Here is a 12,818-nt window from a genome sequence, read left to right as displayed (position 1 = left end):
GAGGTGCTTCATAGCGACATGGTCGTCCCCTCCTCCGATCTGGACTGCCACTCGGTAGTCATCTAGCCATGTTTCAGGCTTGGATTCCCCCGTAAATTTACCGATTCCCGCAGCCAATCGGAAATTGGGCGGGATGTCAGCCGAGCGGATGGCTCGACTAAAACACTCGGGGCCGGACACGATGGTCCTGCTTCCACTCGGACGGTCCATATCGTGACCATCGTGGTGGGCTCGACCCCTGTCGACTCTTCGTTGGGTGATCCGCCCTCTTCCGTCGGGTCTTGGGTCATAAGTGTCGCCAACCGAACGCCGATCATCATGATGTCGGGACCCATAGGGACCACCCCGCGGAGGGGTGCGTGAACGGCGGCGATCTTCACGGATCATGGACCGGCTGCCTCCCCTATGGTGCTGATGGGAACCAGGGCTGTGAACCAATCGATGGGTGTTTGCACGGACGGAACTATTGTAGATCCGATTGTGTGACTAGGAGACTGCCGAGTTCTGCTGCTGCGCCGTGTGCAACAGAGCACGGATCTGCTCGATTCCCCTTCCTGCCTCTGAATCAGTCGGTTGGAGGGAATCGGCAATCTTGGCAGCCGCAACCAAGTTGAGGAGAGGTGTGCGGAACAACTCCACGTTGCTCCGCCGGGTGTGCCGACTGGCAGAACGACGAGGCGGACGGCGTGCACCGGATGCTTCACCGATTTCGCGCTCGCTCCGGCCGGCTTGACGGGATCTTCATGGGTGTTGGCCATGTGTACTTCTGCTGCAGGCCCGCGACCCGTGTACTCGGAAGGAAGCTCAGTCGGAACCGAGCCCGAGCACTGGGAACGCGGGGCAACCACGACAGACTCCAGAACTGCCACTTGAGAGGACGCGATCTGACGCGCTCGGGCATGCTGCACCCAATGTTGGAGACGCGGACTGCGGGATCGCTTGTTGCGGCGCATGACGGAGGTGCAAGCCGACAATGGAGCCGATTGTTGGAGAAGAAGAACGCCGCGAGCGCCGGCACGGAAGTGCGTGGCCCCGCGACAGGGAAGCGCCTCGACGTCGAGAGGGGCCTCCCGAAGCCACGCCGAATCATCGACGTTGAAGGAGAGAGCGCCGAAGAGGATCTGGTGACCCATGCTCGAATCTCCACCAGACGACATGACGAAAGGAAGTAGTCGCAAACTCGCCGGAAGTCGTTTAGACGCCTGCCCCACGGTGGGCGCCAACTGTCGTGGGTATAAGCCTGATAGTAGATGTGTAGGGTACGAATGAGATGGGCAGAGTCCTAGCTACGGCGAGGTTGTATGAGTTCAGGCCCCTCTGCGGTGGAGGTAACAGCCCTACGTCTCAGTGCTCTCGGAGCTTGTTACCAAGTGTAATATGGAGTACAATGATTTGCTAACCCTTTTACCAGTGGGGGAGGGCGGCTTATATAGAGTGCGCTGCCCTCCACAACGGTTCTGATTCAGGGGTGGAGTAGTGGCGATTGAATGCGTACGTTACAGGTAACGTATGCTCTAAATGCTAATAAATGCACCCGGGAACGCATGGCAGTTTCCCTCCAGAGAGGTTACGATGTACCGAGCGTACCCACTCGGTTAGCCTGGTGTCCTCCGAATGCTAGTCTCCGACTCGATGATTCAGGGCCTGTTACCGACTGGATGATGGGGACTCCTTAATTCAGTCGGGGCAGACTTAGGGTCCTGTCCTTTGTGTGGGGTAGTCCTTGGGTAGGACATGTACGGCAGGCCTATGACCCTACCCTAGGACTATGACCCCATCACTCGGTCTTAGTCCTACTAAGTCTAAAACCTTTCGATTCCAAGGTTTGCCTCCATAACTCCAACTTCTTGTTGACCCACGTCCGACTATCATCGACTAGCACAACATAATCTGCAAAGAGCATACACCATGGGATATCTCCTTGTATATCCCTTGTGGCCTCATACATCACCAAGGAAAAAATAAGGGCTCAAAGCTGACCCCTGATGCAGTCCTATCTTAATCGGGAAATCATCAGTGTCGCCATCAGTTGTTCGAACACTTGTCACAACATTATCTTACATGTCCTTGATGAGGGTAATGTAGTTTGTTGGGACTTTGTGTTTCTCCCAGGTCCACCACATAACATTATGCGGTATCTTATCATAGACCTTATCCAAGTTAATGAACACCATATGCAAGTCCTTCTTATGCTCCCTATATCTCTACATAAGTTGTCGTACCAAGAAAATGGCTTCCATGGTAACCTCCCACGCATGAAACCAAACCAATTTTTGGTCACGCTTGTCATTCTTCTTAAGCGGTGCTCAATGACTCTCTCCCACATCTTCATTGTATGGCTCATCAATTTAATTCCACAGTAATTAGTACAACTCCGAACATCCCCCTTGTTCTTGAAGATTGGTACTAATATACTCCGTCTCCATTCTCCTTGCATCTTGTTTGCCCGAAAAATGAGGTTAAAATTTTTGGTTAGCCATACTATCGCTATGTCCCCGAGGCCTCTCCACACCTCAATGGGGATACAATGAGGGCCCATCGCCTTGCCTCCTTTCACCTCTTTAAAGACTCCTTGACCTCCGACTCCTCGATTCGCCGCACAAAACGCCTGCTAGTATCATCAAAGGAGTCGTCCATATCAATGGTAGAGCTCTCACTCTCCCCATTGAACAACTTGTCAAAGTACTCCCGCCATCTATGCTTAATCTCCTTGTTCTTCACTAGGAGTTGCTCTGCTCCGTCCTTGGTGCACTTGATTTGGTCAACATCCCTCGTCTTCCTCTCTCGGATCTTGTCCATCTTATATATGTCCCTTTCGTCTTCCTTTGTGTCTAACCATTGGTAGAGGTCCTCATACGCCCAGCCCCTTGTTTCACTCACAGCTCGCTTTGCGGCCTTCTTTGTCATCTTGTACTTCTTTATGTTGTCTACACTCCTATCCAAATATAGGCGTCTGAAACCATCTTTCTTCTCCTTAATTGCCTTCTGGACATCATCGTTCCACCATCATGTATCTTTAGCTTCTCTTCTACTTCTCCTGGACACTCCAAACTCCTCTGAGGCCACCTTATGAATACAAGTCGCCATCTTCATCCACATGTTTTTTGCATCACCTCCTTGCTCCTAAGGGCCCTCCTTAATGACCTTCTCTATAAATGCGTGAGCTACCTCCTCCTTGATCTTCCACCACTTCGTTCTGAGGATTTTGGCACGCTGGACACGAATCCAAAAGCGGAAGTTAGCAACCACAAGCTTATGCCGAGGGACAACACTCTCTCGAGGTATCACATTACAGTCTAGGCATGCACGCCTGTCTTCTCTTCTCGATAGGATGAAATCAATCTAGCTAGAGTGTTGCCCACTACTGTAAGTCACTAGATGTGATTCTCTCTTCTTAAAGAGGGTGTTAGCTATGATCATGTTGTAGGCTAGCGCAAATCTTAAGACGTCTTCTCCTTCTTGATTCCTCATGCCATAGCCAAATCCCCCATGCACCACTTCAAAACTTGTGTTACATGTGCTCACGTGGCCATTGAGGTCTCCTCCTATGAAGAACCTTTCGTCAATCGGTACACTCCTAACCATGTCCTCCAAGTCTTCCCAGAACTTCCTCTTCGTGTTCTTATTGTGGCCTACTTGCGGGGCATACACACTGATAACATTGAGAACTAAGTCCCCAACTACGAGTTTGACCAGGATAATCCGGTCCCCGCGTTTCTTGACGTCTACCACTTCATACTTGAGGCTCTTGCTGATCAAGATGCCTACTCCATTTCTTTTTACAACCGTCCCCGTGTACCACAGCTTGAAGCCGGTACCCTCCACCTCCTTCGCCTTCTGTCACCTCCATTTGGTCTCTTGGACGCAAAGGATATCAACACCTCTCCTCACCGCTGTATCAACTACCTCCCGAAGCTAACTTGTCAAGTTGTATACAATCTCTTTCCTACACAAAAATAATGCTAAAGGCACTATTTTATAAAGAGTGTCATTATTGACTTCTAACGTGATGTCAAGATAATACAAGTATCACGTGTTCATCTTGTCTATCCATAACTATGATGCGCGCATGCATCAAATGAAATAATAATTAAAGGTGAATATAAGTGTCAAACACGGGCCAATAAACAACCCCATCTGATTATTTACATCTTCTGTAATAAACCTAGATCTTTTTTTTCCAGCCAAGCCCATGAACAATGGAAATTCGCCCACATCTTCACCAGGAGTCCAGGGCCTCGCTTTCCGAGTGATGAGTTTTGTCACAGCATCTCCAACAGCCGCGCTACGCGCCGCGCCCAAAAAAAGCGTTTGCCGCGCGCGCTTCGGCTGGTTTAGCGCGGGGATAGACGCGGGCTCCAACAGCCGCGCTATAATGCAGCGCGCGCGTGCCGCTCCAGCAGTGCCCAAAAATGCAGTGCGCGCACAACATTTTTTAATAAATAGATTGCATTAAATAAAAAAGATACAAAGTTATTTTACATAGATTGCAACTAGATAGGTAGTTCGAAAACATAGATAGATAGTCCGGTGCTAGATAGTTCGAAAACAAAAAAACTAATCCTAGTCGCTCCAGTCATCTGCACCATCATCATCGTCGGTGTCGTCAGAGGTTGACAGCCAGATGTCAAACCAACGCTCATCTTCTTCAGTGAAGAAGGACCTCCCGCCTGCATTGACGAGGTCGGCCTGTGCACACGCCAAAGCCTTCCGACGACGCCTGTCCAACCGCTCCTCGCGGCGCCGGCGCGTGTCCTCCTCGCGGCGCCGTTCCCAATATTCCTGCTCGTAGGCGACGTCTTTCGGGTGGCGCCGGCGCCACTCCGCCATGACCCGCTCGTCCTCCTGGGCGACGAGGAGGCGGCGCTGCAGCGCAGTGTGCTCCGCACGGTCTTGTGCGGAGTTTAGACGAGGCGGCGGGGCCAGGTCTAACGCCTGCTGGAGCGTGCGGACGTCCGGGAAATTCATCTGAAGGCGCGGCCTGCCTAGGCGCCACGCCGCCGCGTCGAACGCGCGGGCGGCCTCGTGCGGCGTGTCGTAGGTGCCGAGGCTCAGCCGGAGATCGCCGGAGCGTATCTCGGCGTAGAACCCGCCGTTGGGGCGCTGGCGAACGCCGCGGTAGCCCGACGCAGAACGGCGGCGCGGCGGCATGGTGGCTCGTCGGCGGCGGCGGCACGAGAGGTAGAGAGAGCGCGGCGCGAGAGGCAGAGGGAGAGAGAACGCGGCGGCGGCGCGAGAGGCAGAGGGAGAGAGAACGCGGCGCGAGAGGCAGGGCAGCGCGCTGCCTTTTATGGGCGCACGGGACGCGGCGCCACAAAAATGACGCGCGGGCTGCCGCCTTTTCGCGCGCTAGCGGTTCCCCCGCGCGCGGTTTTCCCGCCGCCGCTGAAGCACGCAATTCTGTCCCGCGCGCGGTAAACTGTCGGTTTAGCGTGCGCGCGCCTTTTTACGCGGCTGTTGAAGATGCTCTCAGGCACTGCTGATACTTGGAACAGATGGGGACAGCAGGGGTGTCGACCGGTGCAAAATTCCACAATAATTCCACATCCGCGTCCTTCTTGGCATCTAATTTGGCACCATCAGGCTGGCTCTCACCGGCCGACGATCCGCCCACCATGTTCGGTCGCTCTACGCGATCACGGCGGATCTCAGGGGTGGATGGAGACCCAGGCTTCAGGATGAAATTTTGGTTTTAGAGATCTGAGGATTTGGGACGAGTGCTGCCTGAAAGTTTTGACAACTTTCCGTTCAGACAATAAAAGGCAGAATATGATGGTGAAAGCTTGCCTAATCACTGTATTGCTTCAGCACAACCTGATGGTCAACAGTTGCAAAACTTGTTCTTGCTTTCTCATGTCAACGGTCAAAGTCCAGAGAAGTGATGTGTCATCGTTGGTTTTCGGTTCAACATATTCTGGTTCAGCAGTCCCAATGACCATAACCATATGATGCATCACTTTCTCCTTTTTGACCCATGATGCACAAGATCAAGATGAGCATCCATGACCACATAGGTTTGACAAAATGGCAATTTATTCTACTATACTGGTTGATATATATAATTGTATGGACTGTCATCATCATCATCATCATCCACAGTAGTAAGCATAAGAGCAAAACATCTTTGCTTCACAAGTACTCATTCTCCTATAGTGCCTATAAAAAGTAGCTCTGCCTGGAACCGATCTACCCGGGAACTGCACCCTGATGTCTCCTTTGTTTGTGCAAAGGAGGCTTCACTTGCATACATACATGATACATACAGCTTCCATGTCCCTAGGCCTAGATACATCTCGAGTCGAATCCGCTGAATGCCGTGTTGCGGGCTTGGGCAAACGGGCTCCGATATATACATGACTCTGCCGCATGAGGTGTCGGTCATCGACTCATCATCCTACAGCGCATACATCGTCTTGTTTCTGCTGGTCATGTCTAGCTCCGTGTCCGAGTCTACTGATATGGACCATGACTGGCTCATGGAGGACCTCCTGATCCTCCTCATGCTCTGCGCTTCCATCCTGTGGCTGATGATGCAATAGCACATGGAACCAATGGTGGTTAGCATGATTACGGTGCCGATCGCCATCGTGCACCAAGCCAGCCACTCGTCATTGCGGCCCACGACGACGTAGGTCAGTGCTATGAAGGCTGCTGATATGCAGAGGCACGCGAGCCACATCAACTTGTTCATCACGAAGACCATCTTCTGCTTTGCCTTCTGCTCAACAACAATCAGGGAAGTCTGGACAACAACGACCGCGAGCGAAATAAAGAGAGCCAGGGAATCAAAGACCAGGAAGATTATAAAGGCAGGCCTGCTTGCTACCAGTGCTTGCCCTAAGGTCATATCGGGCTCAGTCGCGTCCTCCATTTTCTCCAGAAAATTACCAGGAATGGTGAATATGGATGCAAAGGCAACGGTGGCAATAAGTACTGCAACAACGGTATTGGAGTTAATGGCATTGTTTAGCCCGCCAATGTGGAGCTTCTGAATCCTTTTCTTGATCTTGTGGACATGCATCTTGGTCTGACGCGTTTGCTTGATCTGTGATTGGACGTCATGCTTGATATCACTGACCGTTTGCTTAAGCTGCTTGGCTGATTTCGGAGGATTCACTTGCTCTTTTGCGGTTACTCCTCCAACTTCTCGCAGGATGTTAACAAGCTCTTCGTTACCTTGTTTCTCAGCAATGGCAAAAGCAGTCTCTCCAGCTTTGTTGACTGCATTGATATCAATCTCTTCAACAGATATTAAAGTCTGAACCATCTGCAAGGAATTACACAAATATCAAAGGATGCAAGTTATGAAACATGATTCTTAAATGGCCAAGAAAACTCTGGTTGAGACTTCTTAGAACTTCATGGTTTTCTTAAGTCTATGGAAAGAAATCTTTCCGCTATTTTTGTACATTCTGGACTGCAAATTGCTTTAGAATTATGTTCCAGAACAATGTAGCATTGCTGGTTTCAGGAAGGAATCTCTTGCAAATGAAAATGTTATGGACATGAAATAATTAGTATTTACAAGCAACAAATAATTAACACGTGAAGAAAGACATAATGAAGAAAACAGAAGACATTTCTGAGATATGAGAACCTACAACGGTGTTGCCCTTCCGCGTTGCAACATGCAGTGCCCTGTTCCCCTTGTTATCCTCCAAATGGATTACCGAGACATTGGGCTTCAGTAACTCAAGCAGAATTTCAGCATTCTGGCCTTTTGAAGCCATGTGCAATGCTGTCTGTCCCTTCCTGTCTGTTCTGAAACCAATATCCGGATCTTTATTCAACAACGACGCTACCACCTCCACATGACCCATTCTTGCTGCTGAATGCAAAACTGTCTTCCCGTTGCTTCTTGCAATCCTGGCAAGGCTTGCGTCCGTATCCAGTAGAAGATTGACGATACCAATGTGGCCCTGTGTTGCGGCGGTGTCTAAAGCTGTGGCATTTACAGAACTTGTCGTCATAGCTAACGCAGGAAATGCCTGCAATAGCTCCTGCAGAACATCTGCGAAGCAAAGCATGGAACATCTATATGAGTCAAAATGACTTGACAAAAACGTTAAGCCAAGCATCCACGAAGATACAAGTTTCATAATAGTCAGGATCAGCAGAAGACAGTCTCCTCCACTGCCTACTATTAAAAGTTGCATGAGTTGATTTGTTTCAACACAGATTGCTGGCACAACAAAAAGATGTACGATGAAGCAACATTTCACTATCTTGCTAATTAATCATATCGGACGCACTGGTTTGGATACATCAACACATATTGCAACAGCAACACATCATACATAAAACTGTGAATCCATGGTGAGTTTTGCCTGTCAAACCTAGCAAAGCAGGAAAGATGAGCTGGAATGTGGACCAACAGGTACACCATTCTTGATTGGAATGTGGACCGAAAATTTAATGCAGAAGTAAATGCTCTAGTACCACATGTTCTTAAGGAAAAGAACCAGAGAAAAACATCCATTGCAATCACCACGAATTAGGAATTTTGCCGAAGTCAAACGAATGCAAGTCATTGTTTATATAAGACAAAGAAAACTGCAGCTATAAACAAGCTACAGTGAATGGTTCCACTGATCAACTCGCCACATCCACACACTAAAGAATTGTAATTCAGGGTTCAAACAACCATAATCATCAAATCATTGACTTGACTTGACAGACAGAGTTCATTGTGATCAAACTAAACAATACTACTACCACAATCAGCGACGAACTGAAAGAAGCAGAGAAGAGAACTAACCCAGATGGCCCTGTTTCGCCGCGATGTGGAAGGCATCGAAGCTGTTGGTTGCCTTGAGCCCTGCCGACTGCACGTCACAGGCCTTGAGAATCTCACACACGACGTCGACGTGCCCCTTCTCCGCGGCCACGTACAGCGCCGTCTCGCCGTCCAGGTTCTGGTGGGCGGCCAGCTCCCCCACCAGCTCCGGATCGCAGTCGGCGAAGATCCTCTGGACATGGGAGACATTGCCGGCCCTGGCGGCGAGGTGGAGCGCGCTGTCGCCCCTCTTCCCGGGGCTGTCCCGGCTCCGCCTCTCCTTGAAGCTCTGCTGCTTCTCCATGGACAGGAACTTGAAGCTCCTCTGCTTCTCTATGCCCCGGAAGCTCTTGAGCTTCTCCAGCGCGCCGAACCGGGAGCTGGACTGCCTCTCCATCTCCGAATCCGGTGGCTTGTTTGAGCCTGGTTGGTGATGCTCTGACAGAACTGCAAGATCTTGTTCTTGCAAAATCTGGGAGACCCCTCTCCGCCTCTACGGGCACACTTGAATTGATGAGAAATATCAGGCCTTGAGAGAGCGAAGACCAGGCCAAGATTTGAGCTTAACCTCTTCTCACTGACCCCTTCACGGGTTCACCTAAAACTGCAGAAAGTGTCCAGAGAATTAACACCGGCCGCAACGTTTTCAGCGCATGATCCTAACGGAACATGAACAAATCAAAGCAACAGAAAGGAAACAATCATGTGAAGTGGTTCCTCACCACCGCAAGAAGCGGAACAGCAACCAGCGCCCGGCCGGCGGAGCCAAGGGACCTCCGCAGCTCAAGAATCAGCGGAGCAAGCGGCCCGAGAGCTCGAAAAATCCCATCCCCCTCCACGCGCCGGCCAAAAAACTAGGTACTAGTAACTAACAGCCGGGGAGGGGAGAGGGGAGGAGCAAAGGACTCACTGGTGGGGAATCTTGGAAGCTGGAGGCCACCACCGTAGCAGACTTTTCTTGCGTTGGTCTCAATCCCCGGCCGCCACGGTCAGGTCCCCAGCCCAGTGCCGTTCCGCCACCACGGTGGGGGTGGGGGTGGGGGTTGCTGCGGTTGTCAGCGGAATAGGAGGGTGGGACTGGGAGAGGACGACTGTTAAACAAAAGGAGCCCGCACACGTTTGGTTTGGTGGTCTTCGGTCTCGTGAGAAAAGATAAAGCTTTTGATTATCTTTTCTCACGAGAGCGAATATTTGTGTCACTGTGGCGTCTTCTCCAGTGCTATTTTTTCCTTAAGGCATTGTTTGGCATGGAGGGATTCAGGAGGTTTTAAGAGGAAAATCTTCGAGAGAGCTAAAAACCTCACAAAACCTCGGACGTCCATTTGATAATAGGGGTTTGCTTAGCCGGATCCCCTCCGTTCCCTTTCAATCCCTTTCTATCCATGTGTTTCAGGATCTTCCTCGAGGGACTGGTGAAAGCAAAACTCCGAGGATTTGAGAGGATTGGGTGGAAGGAAAGGATTTATCAAATCCCCTCCTTCCCAAACCTCAGCAATCCACTTCTACCAAACAAAGCCTAAAGATGTTTGCACTCTAGTCTCTAGATGACTAAAAATGTGGGAGTATAAAGTTAACGTATTATTCCTTCGTAATTCCCGAGGCCCAAAAATATTTGTCATAGAAATAGATGTGTCTGCATGTATTTTAGTTCTACATACATCTATTTTTTATACATTTATGCAACAAGTAATTTCGGATGAAGAAAGTATTTGCGTATTCTCTTTATGTGGCTGCAAGAGCCATTGTCTCCTCGACTTTCTAAGGGCATCTTTAGCCGATCACCTAAAAAGAACATTTAGAGAAGTAGAATTTCAATATTACTCCTTTAAAACGCATGTAGCTGATCATTTATCCGTGTTAGAGGATAATTTGTATTTACTCCCTGACTACCCCGAGGAGTAACTATACTTGTCCATGGATGGCTAGAGTAAAAATATTTTTCGCTCCAAAGACCCCACTCATCGTTCTCCCTCGACAGCGGTCTCTGACCTCGTCGGCAACCTTGCATGCGGCCTTGTCGCCCTTTTCTGGTCGCCAACACGATTGTTGTAGACCGGCTCGACCAGCTCGTCATACTTTTCCCCATGTACCCTTGCCTCCTTCTCCTCCTCGTTGTTGTTGTTGTTGTTGTTGTTACAGATGTCGTCTATGGCTTTGGACTCTTTCAGGGTTTAATTTGCATATAATCAAAAATCAATGCGAGCATGCTTAGCCCCGACGGGCGTCGTACTCTGCCATGAACGCACACTGCCTGCAACGGGACATTGTTGATGGGTTGATCGTCCATAGTTGTTGGGGAACGCATCGTGCCATTGTTGTCATGGGTCACGGTCGCCATCGAGAACGGTCGTGAGTGTAACGCCTCGGACGCACCCGCCGACGATCGTTACTCCTGGCGGGATCTAGACTGGTCCCACATATCAATACTAGTCTTTTCTGCGCACTTTGTCCTCACTCGTGCGCACCCGGGATCAACTTCCCGGTCGATCATCCATCCTAGAACTACTCCAAGCCAAGCACGCTTAACCTGGGAGTTCTGTTCGAATGGGCTCCCAAAAAAGAAGGAATTCCTTATTCACAAACGTCTGTGCATCCAGGCCAGTACATGTACCATGTCGTGTGCCATGATGGGTGAGCACGCTTAACCTAGGAGTTCTATTCGAATGGGCTTCCGAAAAAGAAGAAATTCCTTATTCACAAATGTATGTGCATCTAGTCCAGTACATGTACCATGCCGTGTGCCACGGCGAGTTACAGATGTCATGGAGAACATGACCGCACACCTGTCCGCAAACATCCGTGTAACCGCGAGGGTCGGCTCTGATATCAAACTTGTAACGCCCCGGACACACCTACCGACGGTCGTTACTCCTGGCGGGATCTAGACTGGCCCCACATATCAATACTAGTCTTTTCTGTGCACTTTGTCCTCACTCATGCGCATCCGGGATCAACTTCTCGATCGGTCACCCATCCTAGAACTACTCCAAGCCAAACACGCTTAACTGAGTTCTGTTCGAATGGTCTCCCGAAAAAGAAAGAATTCCTTATTGATATGAGTAGACTATCATCCCTAATAAGCCAGGCTATCACAGTGAGCTGCTGGCCGGTGCTGATGTCCCCAACGTTTCTTAGCAAGCACAAGACACAAACTTTTGCTTCTTGGGTGGTAGAACCAGAGGCTCGTCGTGGCAGCGTCCTTGTCAGGATCTGCATGGCGGTACTCCAAACAGCTCACGTGGTGACACCGATCACTACCAGGTCGACCACCCACACAAAGGTCTTGCCCAATACCTTTGTGTGGGCGGTCGACCTGGTGGTGATCAGCAGCACTGATAATGATGCACATGGCCCACTGTGACAGGCGTGTCCGACATGCTCTTCGATGTTCTCTATGTGGTCACCATTATCGCTACGCCACAGAGTAAGGTTCAACTAAGTGTATGAGCCAAACAAAATTTTATTTTGCTAAATTTAAAAGGTCGAATAGAAACTACCATTTTTTTAAGTACCCATCTAAACGATACTCGATAGTTTACTCTGTTAATTGTAGGGGATCGGTTAGAGATGTGTTGAAGGGCTATTTATGTTTATTATTCACCACACAAGTAATAACACTAGTTTAATTATGAAATGCTAATAGCCGGCTACCAAGGCAAGAAAACTACTTTTTGCGGGAATAAAAGACGTTCTTATTTCTTAATTGGCTGAAAAATTGTTGTTTCCACTCAAGCATTGATTTTCCGTATTCAACGAACATTGAGCATTGTACTCCATCCATTCATAAATATAAGTTTTTTAAAATATTTTATTAAAAGACTACATACAAATGTATATAGATATACTTTAGAGTGTAGATTCACTCATTTTATTATGTATTTAGTCTCGTAGTTGAATTATTAAAAAGACTTATATTTAAAAATGGAGGGAATATATCTTTAAAAATCATGTGTGATTCGATCAGACTTCGAGTTCACTATTGAGCTTAGCACTTCACCTGTAACAGAATTACCTATTTAAAAAAAATAGTCAAATGCAGTTC

At 49.2% G+C, this 12,818-nt stretch overlaps 1 protein-coding gene across 2 annotated transcripts; it reads right to left on the bottom strand.

Annotated features, from left to right (window-relative positions):
• Nucleotides 1-6,015: 6,015 nt before the first annotated feature.
• Nucleotides 6,016-9,838, bottom strand: LOC123399965 (ankyrin repeat-containing protein At5g02620-like). Of its 2 annotated transcripts, none has more exons than XM_045094355.1 (4): nucleotides 9,499-9,838; nucleotides 8,759-9,380; nucleotides 7,602-8,011; nucleotides 6,016-7,267 (listed from the first exon to the last, which is right to left on the bottom strand). In XM_045094355.1, the coding sequence occupies exons 2-4, from the start codon at nucleotides 9,171-9,173 to the stop codon at nucleotides 6,395-6,397; spliced, it is 1,698 nt and encodes a 565-aa protein (XP_044950290.1). In that variant the 5' UTR covers nucleotides 9,174-9,380; nucleotides 9,499-9,838; the 3' UTR covers nucleotides 6,016-6,394. The 2 variants fall into 2 exon arrangements, with proteins under 2 accessions (XP_044950290.1, XP_044950291.1); XM_045094356.1 differs by having other exon boundaries at nucleotides 9,687-9,838.
• Nucleotides 9,839-12,818: the final 2,980 nt, after the last annotated feature.

Source organism: Hordeum vulgare, chromosome 5H (genome assembly GCF_904849725.1).
Source record: "Hordeum vulgare subsp. vulgare chromosome 5H, MorexV3_pseudomolecules_assembly, whole genome shotgun sequence".
NCBI lineage: Eukaryota > Viridiplantae > Streptophyta > Magnoliopsida > Poales > Poaceae > Hordeum > Hordeum vulgare.
The sequence above is the reverse complement of the archived record's forward strand: the minus strand, read 5'-3'. Positions and strand labels throughout refer to the sequence as shown.

What these genes read in the sequence shown, in the direction of transcription:
- LOC123399965 (XM_045094355.1), bottom strand. Translation starts at nt 9,173, where the DNA reads ATGGAGAGGCAGTCCAGCTCCCGGTTCGGCGCGCTGGAGAAGCTCAAG. An exon ending in GGCGAAACAGGGCCATCTGG is followed by an intron (nt 8,012 to 8,758) that starts GTTAGTTCTCTT and finishes TTTGCTTCGCAG; the next exon opens with ATGTTCTGCAGGAGCTATTG. An exon ending in CGCGGAAGGGCAACACCGTT is followed by an intron (nt 7,268 to 7,601) that starts GTAGGTTCTCAT and finishes AATTCCTTGCAG; the next exon opens with ATGGTTCAGACTTTAATATC.